The 22,649-nt window shown below is 41.4% G+C and overlaps 1 protein-coding gene across 5 annotated transcripts; it reads left to right on the forward strand.

Annotated features, from left to right (window-relative positions):
* The first annotated feature begins 2,212 nt into the window (after window positions 1-2,212).
* ZNF131 (zinc finger protein 131) lies at window positions 2,213-20,990 on the forward strand. 5 transcript variants are annotated; one of them, XM_066989114.1, is made up of 8 exons: window positions 2,213-2,346; window positions 5,877-6,015; window positions 7,468-7,569; window positions 8,695-8,839; window positions 11,724-12,087; window positions 12,190-12,412; window positions 16,633-16,763; window positions 19,212-20,990. In XM_066989114.1, exons 2-8 carry the CDS (start codon window positions 5,892-5,894, stop codon window positions 19,872-19,874), a joined length of 1,752 nt encoding a protein of 583 aa, XP_066845215.1. In that variant the 5' UTR covers window positions 2,213-2,346; window positions 5,877-5,891; the 3' UTR covers window positions 19,875-20,990. The 5 variants fall into 5 exon arrangements, with proteins under 5 accessions (XP_066845215.1, XP_066845213.1, XP_066845214.1 ...); XM_066989113.1 differs by adding an exon at window positions 3,240-5,288 and having other exon boundaries at window positions 2,229-2,346; window positions 11,724-12,412; XM_066989112.1 differs by having other exon boundaries at window positions 11,724-12,412.
* The last annotated feature ends 1,659 nt before the right edge of the window (window positions 20,991-22,649 follow it).

Genomic DNA, 22,649 nt, shown 5'->3' on the forward strand with positions numbered 1-22,649 from the left:
CAATTAAAAGGGTGAAGCCATAGGAAAAAAAAAAAAAGTAGGAAAGAAACACTATAGAAGATGCTTTGGAAAAAAAAATGGTCAGGAAAAAAAGACAAAATAATGAAAAATAAGCAAAGCATCAACCTTGTCTGGATAAGTAGAAGGTACTGAAAAAATAAATGATTTTTAATTACTGTGTAGTGGTTTGGTCCTATAGTGATAATTTCAGCAATATTTTAATTTCAAACTATTGAAGATAGAGTACTTCAACTAACATTAGTTTTAAAGTTGTTCAAAGTGAAGCTGTAAATACATGAGGCATCAACATTCCTAATATACTCCCATATACCAGAAAAGAATGACTGTGTCATTCTTCTAGAAATGAAATTTCTTCTAGACTAAAAACAATAGTCTGAACAGACCTACTAACACAAGAAAAAATACATATTATTATATTAGCAAATCCATTAGGCAATAACATGAGGAAATAAAAGGAACTTAAATTTTACTTCAAAGTTATTTGTATTGCATTACAAACCACCAGTATCGATAAAACTGACACTTGTTTTGTATTATTGCATTATAAAACACTGCACAGGCACCTAGGAGTTTATATATTAAAAAAGACTATATAAAACTAAATTTGAACTTGACAGAATGGCTATTACTTACATTTTGTTTGATGTGGTAGGATTTATATACTGAACAGATGTGTTAACTTCATAAGCATTTACCCTTTTAGTGGAGGATGAATATGGTGAAGCAAATCGCACAGATCTGGCACTAGGGAAAAGTGCTGGAGAAGGTCATAAAACATGTTGATTCACGGGAATAACGTAGGCAAACTCATAAGAACATTCAGCCATTGCAGCTATGATTGACATAAAGGCTTTCAAAGGGATGTCAAAGTGTCTGTTTTGACATCCTAAATACTAATGGTGTTTTATGTGGAGGAATACATTTTCACCTGCTGGCAGACCACAAAGTCTGGCTGGCTACAGATGCCCCTGGTGATGACGGCCTAGAAGAGGACTCCAGGCTTGGCGGTGCCCACATTCAGCTGTGGCAGCAGAGGGGAAGTTCTCTGCCAACAACGCTCCCTTGCCTTTTCTCCCAGGGTGCAGTCCAGAGCCAGTGCATGAACCTAGAGATAACAAGGGCACGCAGCAGCTCTGCTGGCTGTGCAGGATGCTGCTCCGCTGCTTCCCTCATGCTCAGTGAAGCGGCATGGCTGCGGCCTCAGAGCACCACAGTGGCGGAGCTGGCACCCGTGCAAGCATGGCTTGGACCTGCTTTCCATGCTGCCTTCATCCACAGCACCGCGCAGTTTTAACAGCACAAGAAATCCTGTGTGCTGCTCCTGCCCTAGGTGTGGCAGTGGGCTTGGTGAGACCCGCACCAGTGGGGACAGAGGTGCAACAGCCCAGGCCCTGGCTTGTTGGACACTGTGGCGGATGGCACCAGGCCACATACACTGTGACACGAAGCCCTCTGGAAAAGGGAGTACATCTGCAGTGCTCTAGCACCCCAGGGTGCTCTGTGGCAGGGGAGAGCGCTGCAGCCCCTCTGCTGGGGTGGCAGTGTGTGGGGCTCATTGTGGGGCTGATGGCACTTGGGGGCCTGGAGATGGACGGCTGCTTTTCACCCCCTCTCATCCCATTTAATTGCGCTTTCCCTTAATGAGGAGCAGCAAAGGGAATTGGGGTTGTTTAATCTGGAGAAGAGGAGGCTCAGGGGAGGCCTTATTGCTCTCTACAACTGCCTGAAAGGAATGTGTGGGGAGCTGGGGGTTGGCCTCTTCTCACAGGTAACTAGTGATAGGACTAGCCTCAAGCTGCATCAGGTTGGAAATGAGGAGACATTTCTTCTCAGAAAGAGCAGTCAGGATTGGGACGGGTTGCCCAGGGAGGTGGTGGAGTCACCGTCCCTGGGGGTGTTCAAGGAAAGGCTGGACGTGGTGCTGAGGGACGTGGTTCAGTGGGTGATAGTGGTGGTAGGGGGGTGGTTGGACCGGGTGATCTTGGAGGTCTCTTCCAACCCCAGTGACCCCACGGTTCTCAGAGTCTCATAGAGCCTCACTACCCGGCCGCCCCACAGCCCCTGCAGGCAGCGCGTAATGGCGCCCCCCCCCCGCACTACATCTCCCAGAGTGCACCGGGCCGCCCGCCCCCCAACCCCACCCACCCCCGCCCCCCACCCGCGCGCCCTGTTGTGTGAAAGGTGACGCTGCCGTCACTTCCGCCGCGCAGTGCAGGCCGGGAATGCGAGTCGCGATTGGCCGGCGCCCGCCCCGCTTAGCAGCGTGCCGGGCAGCAGGAAGCGGCGGCAGCGGCGCGGGCGCGGCGGGGCGGAGCGCTGCAGGCGGTGAGTACCGGCCCGCGCCGCCTCCCCACCCCGCGGGGCCCGCGCGCCGCCGGGCCGCGACCCGGCCGGGCGTTAAAAGGGGATCGATTTAATGCGCGCTTTGATGACGTAACGACGGCTAACGAGGCGGCGGTGCCCGCAGCCGCCCCGCTCGGCCCCGCGGCGGCCCCGCTCCCCACACCGGGGCCGCCCCGCGCGGCGTCCGCGCCCGCCAGCGGCCGCCCAGGCCTCTCGCGGGGCCGCCGTGCGCGGCGGGCGGCGGGTGCTGGGTAGGCCTTCCGCCTTCTCCCGCTCCTGGGACTCGGCGGGCGCTCATTGGCTCCCCACGGCACGGGACGGGCCATGCCGAGCGCCGCTATTGGCTGGGGTTGCGCTGACTGACAGCGGCGCCCGCCAATGGGAGGGAGGCGGTGGGGGGGGAAGGCGCCGCAATGGCGGCGGTGCCTGAGGGGCTGAGGGGGGTGGCGGGGCCGGGCCGCGCCTTGGGGACCGCCGGGGCCGCTCCTGAGGGAAGGAGAGCGGCGACGGGAACGGGGATTCCCGGTGTTGTGCCCGCCGTCAGTCCACGGAGCCTCCCGCCCCGAGGCGGCGTGGGGGTGTGGTCTGGCGGGCAGAGCTCAGCGTGTGGGGAAAATAGGGGAAAAAGGGGACGGGAGGGGTGCGGGAGTGTGGTGATAAAAGCGGGGGTGCCGCGGGGTGGGTGTGAGGACAGCTGCCTGTCACGGGTACGTGAGGCGTGACCAGGTAACGGTGTTAGCTCGGTAGCCGAGTCCTCCAAGAAAATCCAGGAAACTGTCGTAAAAAATGTGTAGGAAACAGAAACAGCTGAATTTCCATCACCTGTGGGCGGGCATCTGCCTGTCTCCTTTGACTTTTTCTTTGCCGGAGTATAGGATCATAAAGGTTGGAAGAGACCTCCAAGATCACCCGGTCCAACCATCCCCCTACCACCACTATCACCCACTGAACCACGTCCCTCAGCACCACGTCCAGCCTTTCTTTGAACACCCCCAGGGACGGTGCCTCCACCACCTCCCTGGGCAACCCGTCCCAGTGCCTGACTGCTTTCTGAGAAGAAATGTCTCCTCATTTCCAACCTGAGCCTCCCCTGGTGCAGCTTGAGGCCATTCCCTCTGGTCCTATCACTAGTTACCTGTGAGAAGAGGCCGACCCCTGGCTCCCCGCACCTTCATTTCAGGCAGTTGTAGAGTACTGCAGTTCCTACCTCTTGCTCCAGAGTATTCATCCCCTCAGTGAACATATACAGGGCTTTGAACACGCTGTTACGTTGGGCGGTTTTTTGCAATATATCACTGAGCTTTGTTTTAGTTCAGGACAATAAATTACCAGTCATAAGTAGTATGTTATTCATGTGTTGTTTTTTTTGTTGTTGTTGTTGTTTTGGTTTGGTTTTGTTTGTTTGGTTTTTGTTTTTTTAAGTGTTCTGACAAAGACTCAAGTTTTTAAAACAAATTTTTAGGTTTGGTCAGGGGCGTGTTGATTGTTTTGAGGTTGTTTTGTTTTGTTTTGTAAGATACCCCTGCAAACATGCAAATTACTCCCAAATTGCATTTGGATAAGTGGAAATCATGATATTTGAGGGTCAAAAGTTGGTTTGCCTTAACTTTTAAGGAGTTCAATTTTCAACTGCAAGTCATACATCCTTGAATGATTTCTCAAAAACGGGTAGGAAGAATTCAACAGTCATGTAAATGGCTGTCAGCTTCCCATAAGAGACTTTATATGGAGTACCAGATGACAGAGGAAAGGTGGGAGCTGCTTGTCATCTGTCTTAGGCTCATTATTGCAGAAGAGATGAGATGGAGGCAGCAGCATCCTTTTCTTCCACTTCACTTTCCCCACAGGCTGGTCTTCTCTGTCCCCTTTAAGAGCCTCATGTGTACCTCAGTGTCCGCTTGGAACAGCACTGCTAGCAAGCAGAACTAGACTTCATAAGCATTTGCTTTTTTCCCTTTTTCCCTTTCATTTCTGTCATTTTTGTGGGACAGTTTCTGAGATGCAAGGAAGAGCGTCCTTTGTGGTGAAAATACAAATGTGACAATTTTCTTTGCTTGATATGTTAGTCATAATAAAATAACGCTTGCTTTCATCATAACTGGGTAATTATTTTCCCCTCTCCTGTTGAACCTCATAATACTGGAATGTGCATTTGTTGGAAGGAAACTTGAACTTACGGAGCCACACGGTGGCGTTAGCATGCCTGGTGGCATCCGTTCAGATGTAGTTGGTACACACAAGGATAGGTTTGCACTCAGGACTTTACAATTCCAGTCAACCAATCCTGCGCTGGGAGTCAGGGAGCACCTCCTATTTAGTTTCTTCCAGCACTCTAAAGATACCTGCTTCTTTGTCACACCAAAAATTTCCACCTCTGTGTTCAGAGATACTAACTGCTCTTCTTTCTTCCTTCTGTCCATACTAAGCGTAACAATATAGTGAAAGATGTTTCTCAAATTCCTTTGAAGCTCGTTCAAGTCTAATCACTGTCTTCTCTCAGATACCACATGTTTTTCAATGTGAGTAAGACTGTGAAAAGAAACTTTCTGTGCTAACGTTGCTTTGAAATGTCTTTTTTCTGTGGCATTCTCAGTGTGAGAGCCATGTGAACGTGGGAGTTGAAGACGAGGGCTGCAGCACAGACCTGAAGTCGTTTTGCTTAGAGATAATTTGTGATATGCTTTCACTGAAGCGCTTGGACTCTCTCCAGAGGTTCTTTTGCATACGAAGCAGACTAGCATCTGCTGCATCGTCTCCACAGGCACAGTGTTTTGCTTAACCTCTTCAGGTCTGAGAACCTCCTCAACTCCCACTCACAGCTACATTTATTGTATCAGTAAGGGAGGAAGGGCCGTCAGCTTGCAAGCCCACGTGTCTCATTGAAAAGGCTGGCAGCGGATATTTCGCCATGCAGGGGAAGAAGTGTAAGTAGTCTGGGTGAATAAGAAGCTTCTTGTTCTTGGGTGTGGCAACACTTTAAATACAAGGCATCTCCTGTGTACACAGAAGCTGTAAAGCGCTGCCTTATTACATCCTTTCTTAAAGGAAGTAAACGTCTTGTGTTCGCTAGATACCAACTGTGACTTATTTAAATAAGGAATTTTTAAGAACTGTTCTTGCACCAAGTGGATCGTTAGAACCGCAGAAAGTGGCTGTGTAAAGATTCTGGTGTTGTACTGATGAGATGCTGTTAAATAGTTAGCTGTACAGATGTTACATCCCTGCATTATTTGCTTTGAGGGAGGTGGGTCCTTGTTAAATACATAGAATAAAGAGATACACAGTTCAACTGTACTTTGATTAAATATAAATAAGGCCATACTCTACTTCATTAACCCAATTGTTTTCTACCTTTTAGTTAAAATCAGGTAAACCTGTTACCAGTTTGGTGTTTCTGTGGGCTTTGTAGTCCACAAAATGTGCCAGTTAGTTCACATTTGTATACTAACCTGACTGTGCGTAGCGTTTACTGGGTGGTGCAGTATTCTTATTCTGCTACACGTCTTTTGCAGACTAGTCCTTCTGCCATGGAAGCCGAAGAAACGATGGAATGTATCCAGGAATTCCCAGAGCACTATAAAGTTATTTTGGATAGACTGAATGAACAACGTGAGCAGGACCAGTTCACAGACATCACTCTGATTGTGGACGGTACGTATAGGCCTGTGGACCGGTTGGTATACAGGGAGTTATGAAAGCTGTGCTGGGAAGCTATTGGGTTGGTCTTGACTCAGCTGTCAAATGGGCCTGTTAACAAATTCTTGGTTCTGTACTGGTCTGTGAGTTGCACACAGACTTTATTTTAAAGTCTTGGGGTGAACAGCATCTCCAGCAGTGATTAATAATTGTGCTTCTGTTTTTCCAAACAAGTGGCTAAATATTTTCAGATAGTATCCTACTCTGCAACTGCTGTACTAGACTTAATGTCACCCAAAATATTTCCAAAACATTTTTAAAATGCTTTTTTTTGACTTAATGTGATTCTGTTTGCATGCAGAGAACTTGTACAAATATTGTTTAAAAAAAAAAAAGCTTGAAATAAGATTTCCTCCTTGCTTCTCTAGTATCTGCATACTATGTTTAATATATTGTTAAAATAAGGAAGAATAATTCACTTTTCTTTTTCTGTGTGTTCTAGAGTTGTAAATATTAGTCTAAAAGGAAGATGGAGATACAAGTGTTTAGAAAAGAGGGTGTCTGGTAGATATCCAAGATTGCTTCTAACCCAAAACATGGGTTAGAAGAATAGAATGGATGAGCATTTTGGGGAAAATAGGCAGTGTCCAGTAGAATGGACTGGACTAAAGGAGAGCTGCCTGACCCTTGAAAGGATAGCCAGAACTCACTTGGAGAAAAGGGATTGTGTAGAGCCTGGATTAGAAAAAAGGAAACAAATGAAGAAGAGATTACTATTATGGAATCACTGTTATTTTGCTGGCACTTCTTGCACAAAACTTTGACTGAATGTTTGCTCCTGCTATAGTATTACCAAGTCCATTTACATTACCAAGCCTTTTTGTTGGGCTCAAAGCTTTTTTGTGGAGCTGTGTAGTTCTAATCTACATTGCTTCTCTTATCTTGATCTCATGGGGCCTTATAAATGTTTATATGCCTGCACCAAGGAGAAGACAACACAGTGATGGGGAGTACAGAGTCTGGAAAAGAGAGAGAACAAATCAGAACTGCTTCTGTTCTGCAGGGGTGTTTAAGCTAGCTGAAAGGGTGATAAAATAGATCAGTACATAGGAGTGCCAAAAAGCACAGAGAATTTGGATGAAGTCTGAGAGCTGAGCCTAAGACATCCATGAAAAAAGTTTGCACAAGGACTTGCCATAAATTAAGTATCTGAAAAGAGAAACACGCGGAAGTGAGCAAGTTCTTTGACTTTGAGTTGCAGACCTTCAGCAAGGGTCACGTGAGATGTGGACGGCTAGCTGCAGCAGCATCTCATGTTACAAGGAGACACATTAAGTGACTGTATTCTGCTAGAGTAGGTTTGTAGGCTAGGTGTTACAGCTGTTCTTTTGTGTATCTGCTCTTATTCTGCAGTAAGTAAGGAAGGTGTCATCCATCCTAAACTAAAATTTTTGTCTATTTTCACAGGTCACCATTTCAAAGCTCATAAGGCTGTTCTTGCTGCCTGTAGCCAGTTCTTCTACAAATTCTTCCAAGATTTCACTCAGGAGCCCTTGGTGGAGATTGAAGGTAATCTGGTTCATGCAGATAAAAAAACTTTCAGAGCTGTGTGCTGGAACTGGAAATGCATGTGGTGTCCTTGGTGCAGGCTGAATCGTAGAATCGTTAAGGTTGGAAAAGACCTCCAAGATCACCTGGTCCAACCATCATCCTCCTACCGATATCACTCACTAAACCATGTCCCTAAGCACCACATCCAACCTTTCCTTGAGCGCTCCCAGGGACGGTGACTCCACCACCTCCCTGGGCAACCCGTTCCAATGCCTGACTGCTCTTTCTGAGAATGTCTCCTAATTTCCAACCTGAACCTCCCCTGGTGCAACTTCAGGCCATTCCCTCTTATCCTAAAAGACATAGGTACCTAGTGATATCAATTACTTTTTTAGGTCTCAGTTCTTGAGTTGTTCTGAGGCAGCTGTTGGCACCAGAAAAAGCTTCCCTCGAAATAAAATTGAAAAGAAAAAAATCAGTCTTATATTAAATGTTTTGGAAGTAACCCAGTGAGGTTCTGAGTTGATTGGTTTTCTTTACCAATACATGCCTAATGGAGGTTGCAGTCACTGTATTTTTTTTTAGGACTAGCAGTCTATCGTATAACCTTTTCCTTGGTAACAGCCATTCTGGTCAGACGAAAAGGCTCCCAGTGAAGGCCAGTGGCAGGTGTCTTAGCTGGGATGCAAGAACAGGATAGACATGGAACAATACTTGCCTGGTAGGCCAGGAGCGATTTCTTGGAACAATCGCCTGCTGGTCAGAGGTCTTTTGAGAAAGATATATGCTCTAAATATGATTTAAATATGTACTTTTTATTGTACTTTAAATACTAAATAAATAAACTGTACTTTAAATATTGTACTTTAAATATGTACATTTTACTGTTCCACACAAACAGCTTTTTGCCCATCTTATCTTTCTTCTACTTTTACCTTTGTTATGGCATGATTCTATAGTTGTTCCAAATTTCCATGTTTCTATAGCAGACTTGTTATTCCGACGTGAGCTTTTCAAGGGTGTTGTCTTCATGAAACTGGCAGCTAAAGTATTGTGAGCAAAATGGTGAGCAGGCAAGTGTGCAAGATTCATCAGATAAAGGTACTGAGGCATTGTTAACTTGCTTTTCTTGCTTCCAAACAGGTGTAAGTAACATGGCATTTCGTCACCTAATAGAGTTCACCTATACAGCAAAACTAATGGTGCAAGGTGAGGAAGAAGCAAACGATGTTTGGAAAGCAGCTGAGTATCTACAGATGCTAGAAGCTATCAAAGCACTTGAAATCAGGTAAACACATAAGCCTCTTTTTCTTCTCAACACTGAAATGTAGTCTTAAGAATCATTTTACTAGAGCTGTCTGCTGGTATTTTGCAGTGCTGTTCTTATCCTGGAACTTCAGAAACTTGTTTGGGGCCATATACTTTTCAATTACACGATAGGGGTCAGAATAACAAAGGCTAAAAAAGGAATGTCTCATTCTTTCGGCTGGAGCTCAATGGCAAGTGACATGGCTGGTAAACATCACAGCCATTTTAGGGCTGTGTCTCTGTGGAACTAATATGAGGTCTCTGGGTTATCTGACCCCACCTGATTGAGAGCCGTGTGTACAGTGCTTCAGGTAATTAGATCGCATTAACAAATTTGTGTTGGTATTTTGATTTCACGCAGCTTTCTGCTGTTTCCGAGAGAATAGGTAGTGATCTTAAAGCTCCCTGGTGCAAAACTAACCTATCAAAACTCTTGAGTAAATATAGTTGGTGTAATCAGTTTTATGCTGGATAAATACTTAATTGAATGTTGCTGTGGCACATCTTATCCAGTCTGGTATCTGTACTTAGTTGCAAAACTACAACCTGAGAAAAGCAGGTGACATTCCCACCCTGCTGTTTTTTTCCCTGTCATTCCCTTTCACAAAGTGCTGTCATGTTATCATTCCTTCTGGATGGTCCACTGTTTCAGCATGAAGTAGGGGGAGGGGTCTTATGGTTATCATGGCTTTCTCTTCTAAACTGACTGAAAGGTCTTTGCATCAAGGATAGGGTTCCTCTTTATCTTTCCATAAACAGCATTGGCGAAGGGGAATGGCATCAGCCCAGAGTTCCCCTAGAAGCCAGTTAGCATTTTTTTAAAAAAAAAAAAAAAAAAATAAGGCGAACAAAAAACTCCATGGTACACTAGAAACTTGGTTTTCAATATCAACAAAAGAACTTACCCTGTGCTTATTCTGGGGATTGGCAGCAGAGCAAAAAGTGTGCAATTTTTTAATAGAAGAGATATGAGATTGCATTTCTGGTCCCGCTCTCCAACCCCGCCAACACTTGTTTTGACATTATTGAGATTAAACATAATACCATCAAGATAACTTCCATTCAGGAAAAAAAGCAGACCTTTGTGTCTGCCTGAGAAATTGAAAAGAAACTTGAAATTGAAAAAGTATGTTCTAAATGGTACCAGTTTCAGTCAGTGTATACCAGTGGAGCCGTTGAACCAGGATTTGGATCAGCCCATCAAAATAAACTGCCCAGCATGCAAGTATTTCCCAGTGTTGCATAACGTTGTGCACTTTGTTGGCTATCCATCACCAGTAAACTCTATAATTCTTATGTTACAAGGGAAGAAAATGTTTAACACATGTAAGCTAGTCTATTCTTAGTTATTTCCATTGTTAATAGATTGAAAGACTGTTTTTATTATTAGTGATTTTTTGTTTGTTGCTTTTTTTTTTCTTGACAAAAAACAAACAAGCTTGAGTACCACTATCAGTCTCTTCTCAACAGTAGGAGTGGGAGGAATTATAATACAGTGCCACAGTTTGAGCTTTAACTTAAGCTTTCAGGTTAAGCTTCAGAAACTTCAGCTAAAGTAGAAATAAATGGTAATCGAGCAAGCCCCATGTATAATGCATCAAAGAGATGGACATCACATAACCTAGACTAGAAAGAAAACAACCAGCTGTTATTCATTAAAGTGCTGTAAGTGTGTATTCACATTCAGACTTTCACACCAGGTGCTCAAGGATGGTAGTCTCCTCTTTGCTGGGGATGTTATTCTTTTGGTACGTGATCCTGGAGCTCTTTACAGTAATGTGCAGAGGAACTTATCACCTTCTAAATTTAAGAAATCTAGGGTAGATGAAACTGTAAGTTTAGATATTCTGTCTTCCTGTATCTGAATATTGTAAGATGTAATTTGATAAGCTCTATCCTGCGTTAGATCATTAGCTGCATATTTCTGACATGACATGCAGATACTGAAGGAAACCTCACCTTACCTATTACTAGCAAACCCAGAAGCAGTACGGACTGGATTACATGAAAGGATTCATCACGTTGCAAAGGAAGGTGAAAGCATTAGATTACTCCTGTCAGTCTAGTTTGAGGGGAAGATATCTGCCCATTTCCAAAACCAAAAATCAAGAGTAAAACCTCCAGCATGTGAGCACTGTGGGTAATCTTGAGTGTCTGGCTTGAAGGCACTGGCTCGCTCAGCTCTGCCTGTGGTTGGCATGGGATGCTATCCCTGATGTCTCCGAGGAAGGGGGTTGTGTGTGTATGGTGCAGGGATAAGAGGAACCGAGCTGGGGGAGGGGGGATTGTGTAAGACCAGAAAATTAAATTAGAGTACTCTTTCCACATCTAAGTGAGTTTTTTTTAACTTGTGTGCTTTCCTAAGTACTAGAAGTTATGATAATCATTGTGTAAGGTCACACCGACAGTGCTTTCTAGGAGCCTAAGTGTTACAGGCAATCACCAGAGCTTAAGAGGTGCGTAGCATAGGAAGGACTTGAATCTTATTTCTGAGTAGGCAGGCAGAAGAACTCTGCCCTTTGTGAAAGTTCTCAAGTGCCGAATTTCACAGGTTGTTCAGATAAACCTGTGCCATTAGGCTAACTGGTCTTTTTATTGATGCATTGTGTATTGTTCAAAGCAGAGCTTTTTAAAACATTTTAGTAGCCTGATGTAAAAGGCTCCGTATCTCCAAACTTGCTGTTTTACAGGACTAATGAGTATAGATGAAGGACAAATTATCGTCTAAAATGCACACGGATTATGTGCATTCAGCTTCATTGAGAAACACCTAGAATATGTTAAATGCAGAAGCTCAGTATCGGGCAGGAGTTGTTATGTAATTGCTTGTGGATCTTAACCATGTTTATGCAAATGCTTTACAGGAACAAAGAAAATTCATCACCCTTAGAATCAAATCAAACCCAAGGTAAAAATAAACCAAAAAAGAGGAAGATAGCTGAAACTTCTAACGTTATCACAGAAACGCTGCCATCTGCAGAATCAGATCCAGTTGAAATCGAGGTTGAGATTGCTGAAGGGACAATTGAAGTGGAAGATGATAGCATCGAGACACTTGAAGAAGTAGCTTCTGCAGAGCAATCCATAAAGTACATACAGACAACGGGTACATCAGATGAATCTGCTTTGGCTCTTTTGGCAGATATCACCAGCAAGTATCGTCAGGGAGAGCGAAAATGCCAGATCGAAGAAGAAGGTGACAGTGCAACTGATCCCTCGTGCAAACAGGTAGAAGGTATTGAAATTGTGGAACTTCAGCTGTCACACGTGAACAATTTATTCCACTGTGAGAAATGTAACCGTTCGTTTAAATTGTTTTACCATTTTAAGGAACACATGAAAACACACTCTACTGAGAGTTACAAGTGTGACATATGCAATAAAAGGTACCTACGAGAGAGTGCTTTGAAACAGCACCTCACCTGTTACCACCTCGATGAAGGTGGCGCCAGCAAGAAGCAAAGACCTGGCAAAAAAATACATATATGCCAGTACTGTGATAAACAATTTGACCACTTTGGACATTTTAAAGAGCACCTCCGGAAGCACACAGGTAAGAGCACTGCTGTAGTCACGTACTTGTGGCTTTGGCCACTTTGGGTTTTTGCATGTTTGTGGAAAGCAGAGATAATGTTGAAGAGAACACACAAGTGCTAGAAATAATTAGCTTCTAGTTACAACTAAAATCAAAGAATCATAGAATTGTGTTGATGATTCTATACTGATGTTTTTTTTCCCATTGATATAAACTGTGAGGAATTGAGTTGTTTGGTTTTTTTTAAGTGGTTGAAAATATGCTCCTAGAACTGGAAAACCTTCATGAAGTTTCTCTTGAGTGTATTAAACGTTGTTCTAAGGCATTGTTCTTTGTAAGGCGTTGTTCTTTGTAAGGCATGCTTACTTCTTCAAATGTACCAAACTGAGTACCTATTTTTATTTTCACAATTCTCCTAGTTAAATTTTTCTGTTGAAATAAGATCTGAACAGTGAGCTTGTCGGTGTGAAATACCCTCTTATGACAATACCATCCTTCATCTTGATGTCTATGATTCAATTTTATTTGCATGTTAAGTAACACAGCAAAACATTTCTACTGGCTACAGTAGACTTCCATTACTTTAAAATCTGATTTCTTGACATCTGGATAGCATCTTTTGAGTACAAAATTGCTTGTGCCTCCTTCAGTCTTCCTTATAATGCGAGAAGTCTGTACAGATACTAAGCATTATGTGGATGAATTTATATTTAAATTATATATAAATAATAATTAATTATAAGTAATAGTTATAAATACTTTGTATGTATTACAATATATATGTAAAGACCATATAAAATATGGTCTGATATCCAGGTGTTTTTGTTTAATATGTCAGTCATGAGGCATCAGTAAGACTTAATGTAGAGGAGCAGTCCCTATCTTTTTATCTTGTTAAAGCCTTTTAATTGGAACCTCTTTGTATCTGTGTTATGGGACAGGTGCGTATTGATGCATGAATGACACTGTATCCAGTCTACTCCAAATAGTCCCTTAAGAGTTGCATTTGTAAAAAGTCCTTAGCAAATCCGTATTCCCTATAGAGAGTGTTTCTGTGGCGTGACTAAGACAGCTACCAGCTATGTAAGGAAAGTCTTTTCAGAGAGAAGTTTTTGGTAGATTAGCAGAGTAAACAAAATATCTTCACGTGATAGTTGCTGTTGTGACAGAATTTGGGACACAAAGTAACAGCATATCACAGGAGATCCAGAGTACTGTATCAATATATATTGATGCAAGTAGAACTCATGGAATTTAATTACTTTTGGTTTCACATTTTGAAAGTCTTAACTTAAAATCAAACCTGATACTACCATATAACTGTGCTTTCCTAAGGTCAGTGGAAAAACACCCAGTGAGCCAAACACTTTCTAAATTCTTAATTCTAAACAACGTTGGTTGAATATGAAAATAAAATTAAGTGTCCAGGGAGAAAATGTGCTACAAACTATCTCATCCTGCTGCTGTTTAATTACAACACCAGCAATAACATTAAAGTAGCAAGTCCAAAAGAAATGCGTGTCATGTATCTCTGAAAATATTAAGTCATCTCCAGAATTTATAAAAAGGGAGAGTTTTTGGTGTGATGTAATGATTCTTTTTTTTTTCTTGCATGAAAATGAATGAGATTTCAATTGCCAGTTGGAAGTAACTCACAAGACAAATTCTGCAAGACTGTAATTAATGTATATCCACTGAATTTAATAACTAGTCTTGCACAGGAAGAGCCATTTCCTCATACAGAAGTCAATCTTAAAAGGAAGCTACTGCTCTCAATATTCTCGTCTTGTGGTTTTTTTTTTTTTTCAAAGTTTTTATCCCCTACCAGAAAGAGATACTTAACAGCTTTCATTTCTCATGATTTCCCTGGGAATTTTGACTGCTAAATATTTCTCAAAGTTAGGCTTTTTCATGGAGGCTGCATGTGCTCACATGAGTGAAGATGGAAATTAAGGAGTGTTGTGCTCCTAGCAGCCATGATGTCTGACATGTCTGGAAATCCTGTAATTGACATAATTTGTATACAGATTATACAGACTTGTTAGGAAAAAAATTAATCAAGGTCTTTGCCATTCTGTGGTAAATTTAAAATACGCTTTACAGGAAGCTCACTTTAAACTGCAAATAACATCTTCCATAGAAGTTAACAAATGGACTCTGTTTGCATACCTTGAATAAATAATTATAGAGTTCATTTGATAAATACCTGGTTTGGGTGTACTTGTGGATGGGGGGGAACTACTGTTTCTCTCTAAACACGTTTTAAATAATGACGTGGTAGCTTTATGTTCAGGGATGAATTTCTTACATATATATGTATTATGTGTATGTATATATGTATTTCTTATATGCAGAGATGGTATTTTGTATGTATTAGGCAAATAGAAATCACAGTGTTAGTTGTTAGAAATTCCTTTGGGTTAAAAATGTTTATTTTGGGCCTTTGGGTTAAAAACACTTATTTTGGGGCACCTCCTTCCCGACAGTTCCTGTCCTGAGTTACTTACGATTGGCAAGGGAAATTTCATTCTTTCTCATACACTGAAAAAAGACTATCATCAGATCATTCATAAAATGCCAGTCAGATGGGGCTCAGCTCACAGCTGGATGGCAGCAGGCTGTCGTGTCTCACAGAGGAGCTCTGCTCCTGCGCGCATTGCCAGCGTGTCTCTGGGGGTAGCTGGGCTGGCAGGATGATGGATGTGCTTTGATGCCTGTGCTTTCTTTCCATCGCCCCCAAGCTGTGCCCGCTGGGTCACTGTGCTGATTTGTGCAGTGCACGGAGTCACACTTCTTTCAGCTCTTGGATATTGCCACCACTGTCATTGAATTGTCACTGTCAGATGCTTTTGTCACTATGTGTGGGAGATTACTGAAGAATTTGAGTAAGAGAAGAATAAATCTGTCCCTGACTGGGAGGTGGCTGGCACCAAGTAACTATTTAAATGTGGCCATATTGCAGGTCCGGTGAAGTTATGTGCTGTGAGGTTTGTGCTATTTTATCTTCTTGGCTATACAACAGTCTCCAAAAAACATAGCCTTTGGTAATCATTAAGGGGAATATTCACACGTTTAATTTTTTTCTGTAGACTTTGAGTGTGTAAGCAAGAATTATAGGCTACTTGTGGATTTCTGTTGAAAACCTAGTTAGGCACTTCTGAATATCTTTATTTCTGAAAATGTGGGTTTATTGGCTTTCCATCCCAGTCAGTAACTACTGTCTTCCTGAAAATGTAGGCTTTAAATCTTAGTCCAGATAGAATAAACTCTTGCATTATTCACTGAAATGTCTCAGCCTCTTTTGGAGGTCATTAAGCAGTTTGTTTCAATAGTTAGGTCGTTGCCAGTATCTTCACAGATTAATTATCAGACAGTCAGAAGAAACATGCTGTTCCGAGGTTTTTCTGTACTTTCATTTCCTTGAATTTCATTGTGTTTATGCATGATGAAATTAGTAAACAGACACCAGTTTTTCTTTTGTTCTGCTTGATGTCAGTAATAGCAATATACTACTTTGGATGAAAAAGAGAAAACAGAGCCTGTTTTCATCCTCCCTTGCTTGCTGTCCTTAGCTGGCTTCCCAGTGGAAAACGCTCCTCTTTTTGGTACCAGGTTTGAAATGAAGTGACTGAATAGAAAGGAATTCATATCTTGCTTGTGACCATCTATGCCATGTCCCTCTTTGCTTTCTCTTCACTCTCTTTCATTTTTGGTTTGGTTTCTGCTTTTTGTTAAATGCTGATACATTGTTACTTCATAGTTATTCTGTGCCAGCTTTTTTTCTGGAGCTCAGTTTTAGCTCTTCAGCATAAGCTGTTACTGTTCCTGAATATATAACTTTGTATTTTTTTTAATACTTTCTTTATTGTGTGACTTTGTATAATTTCTAATGTTGAGTCTTTAAATATTATCAGGTGAAAAGACAGAAATAGCTGCTATTTCATTAAGATATTTTGACAGGCTAGTGATCTAACGTCCATAAAAACCTAAATATACTTTAATTAGCACCAGCAGTTATGTCAGATTCTCTTTCTAAATGAGAATTATAATTCCACATTAAGTCTTTGCCCTTTTATTTATATAAACGAAGTTTACACAGGGTGTCTTTCTCTTCTTCTATAGAATAATCCAGTTGGCCAAGCCTTTACAGCATGTCTATCAGTGAGAGGGGAAGAAGAGAGAGCTGACAGAAAACTGTTTGATTTTATGCCGTTATAAATCCCTGTCTGTCTTAATAGGTGAAAAACCGTTTGAATGTCCAAACTGCCACGAACGTTTTGCTAGGAATAGCACGCTCAAATGTCACTTGACGGCCTGTCAGTCTGGAGCTGGAGCTAAAAAGGGAAGAAAGAAGCTGTATGAATGTCAGGTGGGTAATGAAAGTCACAGAGTCTGAGGCTAGGTGCCTCCTTCCTATGCTGAGGGAGCGTGGGAGTACTAAGTGGGAAAGGCAGCAAGAGTGGGCTTACGTCTCCAAGAACCACTTTAACTAAAACAAATACAAGGATCACGTTCAACCACAGCATGCAGATAAATTTTTATATTTAAGTAGTTCCATTTAAAATGCGGAATTACTGGTATGGATTTTCATAATACTTTGTTAATCTTTCTGCTTCCTTTTCAAGGTTCTTGATGCACTGACCTAGGCCTTTCCTGCTTGTGAATATGCTTCACTAAAGTCCAAAATACGAAGTACTATTTTATTTCCTATTTTATTATTCTTCTGTTTGATACCCAGTATGTTGACTTTATCTGTAAAGTCATTCTATATTATGATGACAATCTGTAATGTCTTTTTAAGCAAATATAAATGCTATAAATAGATAATGTAGGGTACTTTTTCACTATATATAACTGGGATTCAAAAAGGTTTTCAGAAGAATTTTACTTGACTCTTAAAAGTCAGCTTTTAAAGGCTAGAAACATGAGAACTGAGGTTGGCTGTAGCAGTTTATTTGCTGTTTTGCTGCTCCAGTCTCAATTAATAATACATTTCTTCCCCCCACCACACCCACTACCCTTAAGACTCTCACCCTATTTAATTTACAGAAATACTGTGGGTTTAAGTTAATTTGGGTTGTATAGTGAAGAAAACTGCTGGATGTGGGCTTTATTTCTTCCAAAAGAGATGGATCTCATTCACAGAAAGCAGCGAATGCCGCAGGAAATGAATGGATGAATTCTGTATGTTGCTAGTCATGTCATTGAATTGGAAGTTTGACTGTGGCCGTTGTATTATTTAGCTTTTATCCTAGTCTGAAATTAACTCTTGCGAATGTACTTATAACTTAAAGATAAGACAGCTTTGATCATGAGAACTACTGGGTAACACAAAGTCGTAACTAGTAGCCTCAACCTGAATATACTGTTTTGTGACCCTTTGGTTTAATTTCACTGTGTTGTAGCTTTCTGTTTATTAATTGATACCATGTCCTCTCACAGATGTTGTGAATATGGATTAGTAGCTGAATGTGGATTCAGCCCACAGCAATTACAGTAATTCCTGGATAAGTTTTTCTTGAATTCTTCCCTGTTTAGAATTAAGTTTGAATAGTGTTCAGTACATTAAATCTTGGCTTTCTGAAGAAAGGAAAAAAATAAAAAATAAAAATTTGCATTTGCTTGATGACCATTTTTGTTACTCTTCAGTGTATGCCTAGAGGACTAAATTAGGCTATCAATAATTATGTGCCTGGACATTACTAATAGTTATTATCTTTATATATCACGAAGTAATTTTAAGTGGTTATTTATAAGGCTAGTATTTTGAATGTGTGCTGTCCAACTTTATTTCATTTTAAAGCATGAGCCTGTGGAGAAGAAAGCCTGGCAATAGCAACACAAACCTGTTTTTAACAGACTTCAACAGCAAAATGAAGTTTATTCAGATCCATTTTACAGACCTGTTCCTTGAGTTAATCCCTGTCAAATAACCCATTAGCCTTCTGTGCTGTCACCAAAAATTAAGAGATGGAACATCTTCTTTCTAAAATATTTGCCATCAGTGAAGGAGTGTTGAAACATGTTCTTAGTTTCTTTTTGCCAATGAGAACCCTTGCATGGCCAAAGACTCCTGACCCTGTTTCTTTAGTCCAAGTGTGACTCTACCCTACTTTTCTCTCTCAGGCACCTTATTAATTTCTACAGTGTCTTTGTGTATTGTCCTCAGGCTACATACCTCAGTACCAGCTGAAGGGAAGAAAGTGTGTTCAAGTATTCTATGAAAATAGTGCGTCTGCAGTCTTCGCAGTACTTTTAGCTGGACAAGTCTAACAGATGGAGCTTTAAGAGATTTTCATATACTTTTATTTATTTTGAAAAGGCAAAATGGGGGAGTTTAGTCTAGCCAGTTAAACTTCACAATTCTGTGAAGAAAATAAAGGTGATGGGGAAAAGTTGGCTAGTAGTACTGCATCTAGAACTTCAGTAACAGGACAGTTTGTATTACACTTTCATCATGCTGTACTATTACACAAATTGCTTTCCACCCAAAATTCTAGCAACACTTACTGGTGCCTGCTTCTGTATGTGAATTTCACATAAGTTTGAAATAAGAAATCTTTCAAATGTTGTACTGACTCATAAATTCAGTAGGTATCCTGTATATGCACAACTCAAAATGTCACACTTCCTTAAATAATAATAGGTGCTCTGTTCATCTGAAACTGACTTCTCAGCTTTTACCTCTAACATATGTGTGTGTTTTAAATCTACGTAGCAAGAAGCTAACACTGCGTGAAGCCATGAACTGAAATAGGCACTATGCTTTGTCATATTTCTGTTGGCACTGTTTAACATGCTCTGTCTTTTGTTTCAGGTTTGTAACAGCGTGTTTAACAGCTGGGATCAATTTAAAGATCACTTGGTGATACACACTGGTGACAAACCCAACCACTGTACCTTATGTGATTTGTGGTTTATGCAAGGCAGTGAGCTGAGAAGGCATCTCAAAGACATGCACAATATTTCAGAACGACTGGTGACAGAAGAGGTTCTTCCAGTGGAAGCTGTGGAAGCTGAACCAGTAACATCAATGACTATAATAGAACAAGTGGAACAAGTCCATGTCCTACCAGTAATTCAGGTACAAGTGGATCCTGCACAGGTAACTGTGGAACAGATGCACCAGGATCTCATACAGGACAATCAAGTGAAAGGCGCACAGTTGGATGAACTACAAGAACAGGTGCAAATTAGTTACTTGGAGGTTGAGCACATTCAGACTGACCATGGTGCTGAAGTTCATGTGGAGCAGTTGCATGTTGAGCATGTAAATCAAATACAGATGGAAGAAGTACAAGCAGAACTTATAGATGGAACAGACCTTGAACAAGTAGAATACGAAAGTGTTGATCAAGGAGAAGCAGAAGAAAAAGAACCTAGTCACGTAGCCGATGCAGATAAGGAGGATCATGAACAAGCTGAAGACTTAAAAGCTCAACAGTTAGTGGACACGCAGACTGAAAAGGTGGATGACTAGGACAATTAACTGCGTGCAGGTTTAGGAGTGAAATACCAAATTATTTTTGTTAACTTTTACATTGTTTTTTGAACTGTAAATGGTCATCTTTCCAATATGCTGTCCTTAGCAAGCTGGACAAGTGGACCAAAGTTAGCTTTCTTCATATACAACTACACTTCTGTCACATGTGAAAAATAACTGTCATTCATGTAATACCACGGAACAGAAACTACCACCGAAATGGACAGCTTTGTGATGATTTTAATAATGAGTAGCTTGTCTCACTGTTATACCATCCCTGGGTGTATGTAAGAGTAACTTCACCTCTTTTCCTCTTGCAGTAGAAGCAAACTCTTGTTATAGATTTGCAGGGTGTCTGTGGCAGAAGAGTTAGTACAATCTGGTGGGTTCTAGTATAAATGACCAATCAGATACCTGTGAATTTTCTGGGCAGACTGCCATCCAAATGCAGTACTGTATCTAACAGCAGTCCCTGCGTTTCTTTAATGTGAGAAGCTTTATATCAAGCTGAAACTTCTGAACTTTCAGTCTGGGGGAAAGCCGTCTTTGCTGGAGGTCTGAGAGCACAAAAATTCTGTGCCTTTTCAACAGTGACTGGGTAAATTTCCACAAAGCTTCTAGAGTGTTCAAGAACCTAGTTCAGTAAAAAGGCAATGTAGGTAATGTTATAGTGCTTTATATTTTTGCTTAAAATTGTCAGCTACTGATTTTTTTTTTGCATTAAATTTAGAATGGGGGGGGTGTTGAGGGAGAAAACAGATTCCACTTAGGGGCAATAAGACGCTCTAAAAGGAACATCTTAAAACAGGAAAAGCTCGATAGAATCTGTGGTAAACATGAGCTGGAAGAAAGCTACCAGCAGATTCTTCTTTTATAAATCTTCATTTTTGAAAATGAATTTGTTTAAACAAGTATAGAGAAGACTTGTCTATATGGTATCAGGTTCCTGGTTATGGGGATTTTTTTTAAATGGAATTCTGACACTTGACACAAAGATGTTGTGCTAAAAATAAAAGTAAAAGCCATAGGTATGAGTGCTAAGCTGTGGATTGAAAAGTAGGAGTGTAAACATTTAAATCAATATTAGACAATAAAATAATACCAACCATGAAATGTTGCATTATTTGCTTCATCCAATAAACAAGAAACAATTTAGTGACTGGCGATTACAGTGCCAGATCCCAGTGATAAGAATCAATCCCATTTTAATAAGATTAATAGCTCATTACTGTGAAGTTAAGTTTGTTTAGAAAATATTGGTCTGGCTCTGTGTTCAGCCATACTAAGGACTTCTAATTCCCAATTATTGCCTTGTTCCATACTTCTGAAAAACTCTTTTTAAAGCCTTAACTGAATGGAGGAATTATTGCAAGGAAGTTCCCTAATGCGCTTAGTAATCCCATAGATCTTAGTTAAAACTAAGTTTTTCTATTGTCATCTCCAAAGTCGGAATTATTTCCTCAAACTTGTGCTTTTCAGTCTCATTCAAAATGATTCTTGTGTTTCATCTTACTTTTTGAGAAACTGTTGCAAAACAAACACAAATCTCAATTAAAGGGTCTCAATTAAAATTTCAAACAATTTGATTAACATAACTTGCATTCTTTTTTAATGATGTTTTGTTTCCTGAGTTGCAAGTAGTATGTGATGAGATTCTGTGCTAAGGGAAGAATGTGACACAGTGCTAATCATGCAAGTGGAAATTGACTATTGTATTTATAGTTGGGTTTTTGATAACATGCGGGGGACAGGTCTGCTTGCTTTGCTGCATATCTGTTTGTTTTAGGTATCTGTAAGGTTGTGCATATGGACACAAGATCTGTATCTGTGGAATTAAAGGAACAGTCTGTCTGCGTGTCTTAATGAAACTAAAGAAATTAGGTGGTATTGGTCATAGGTCTGTAGCTTAGCAAGCACTGTTGGGTTTTGTTTTGTTTTGTTTGATCTCCCATTTTCAACAATGGCTTGTGAGTTAGCAGAGCAAGGATGCTCAGTTGTGCCCAGTGCTGCCTTCATCCAGAGTGCTGCTGAGCCCAGGTGGGAGCGTGGAAGGGGCAGGAGCAATCCTGCATGTTCACCTTCAGTGGAGGAAGGAGAGCTGTTTTGCTCCTTCTCTACACAGGATAAAAGCAGTCATAGATCCTAACTGGTATTTGTAGCTATGGAGTTCTCTTCCCAGGTGTTTGGCAAGGAAGAGGTTGCCTTTCAGTGCCTGGGGGTGTGAGCTGAGGCCCTGCTGGGTCAAGGGTTTGGATTCGAGGTGGGGGACAGCCTCAGGAACAGGGTGAAAGGTTTTCTCCAGTAACTCCATTGGAAAGTGTTTCCCCTTGCAGACCAGACCTATAATGGTTCGAGGGAAGGTTTGGGGAGTCAGAATTTCTGGCTGCTCTCTGTAATGGCCACTTTGCTACAGTCAACTGTGGAACTTGCTGCCAGCAGTCTGCAGCGTGTCTTGGCGTGCAGAGTGAACAGCTGAATTTCTGCAGAATGAAATTAATGGGATAAAGCAATGGGGGTCTAGGCAGTGAGAAATGGAAAAGGGAATGAACAGGAACGTGTGAGGTGCGTTTGGACAGATGATGTGAACATTAAATGCAGACTCAGGTTAGAGGTAGTCTTCCAGATTTGTAAGTAATATTCATGAGAAGCCAAAAACTGTTTCTGAAAATAGGGTGGGGAGAGGAAAAGGAAGCTGATTGATAGTTTGAGAGCTGCTGAATTATTATTCTGAAGAAAGGATTAGTTGTTTAGGAAAACCACTCTTCCTGAGCT

The sequence above is a fragment of the Anser cygnoides genome, chromosome Z (assembly GCF_040182565.1).
Source record: "Anser cygnoides isolate HZ-2024a breed goose chromosome Z, Taihu_goose_T2T_genome, whole genome shotgun sequence".
Taxonomy (NCBI): domain Eukaryota; kingdom Metazoa; phylum Chordata; class Aves; order Anseriformes; family Anatidae; genus Anser; species Anser cygnoides.

Bases quoted from the DNA above. Each gene is read 5' to 3' on its own strand.
- ZNF131 (XM_066989112.1), top strand. From the start codon at position 5,892: ATGGAAGCCGAAGAAACGATGGAATGTATCCAGGAATTCCCAGAGCAC. The intron at 6,016-7,467 runs GTACGTATAGGC...CTATTTTCACAG, and splicing joins CATCACTCTGATTGTGGACG to GTCACCATTTCAAAGCTCAT. The intron at 16,764-19,211 runs GTGGGTAATGAA...CTTTTGTTTCAG, and splicing joins AGAAGCTGTATGAATGTCAG to GTTTGTAACAGCGTGTTTAA.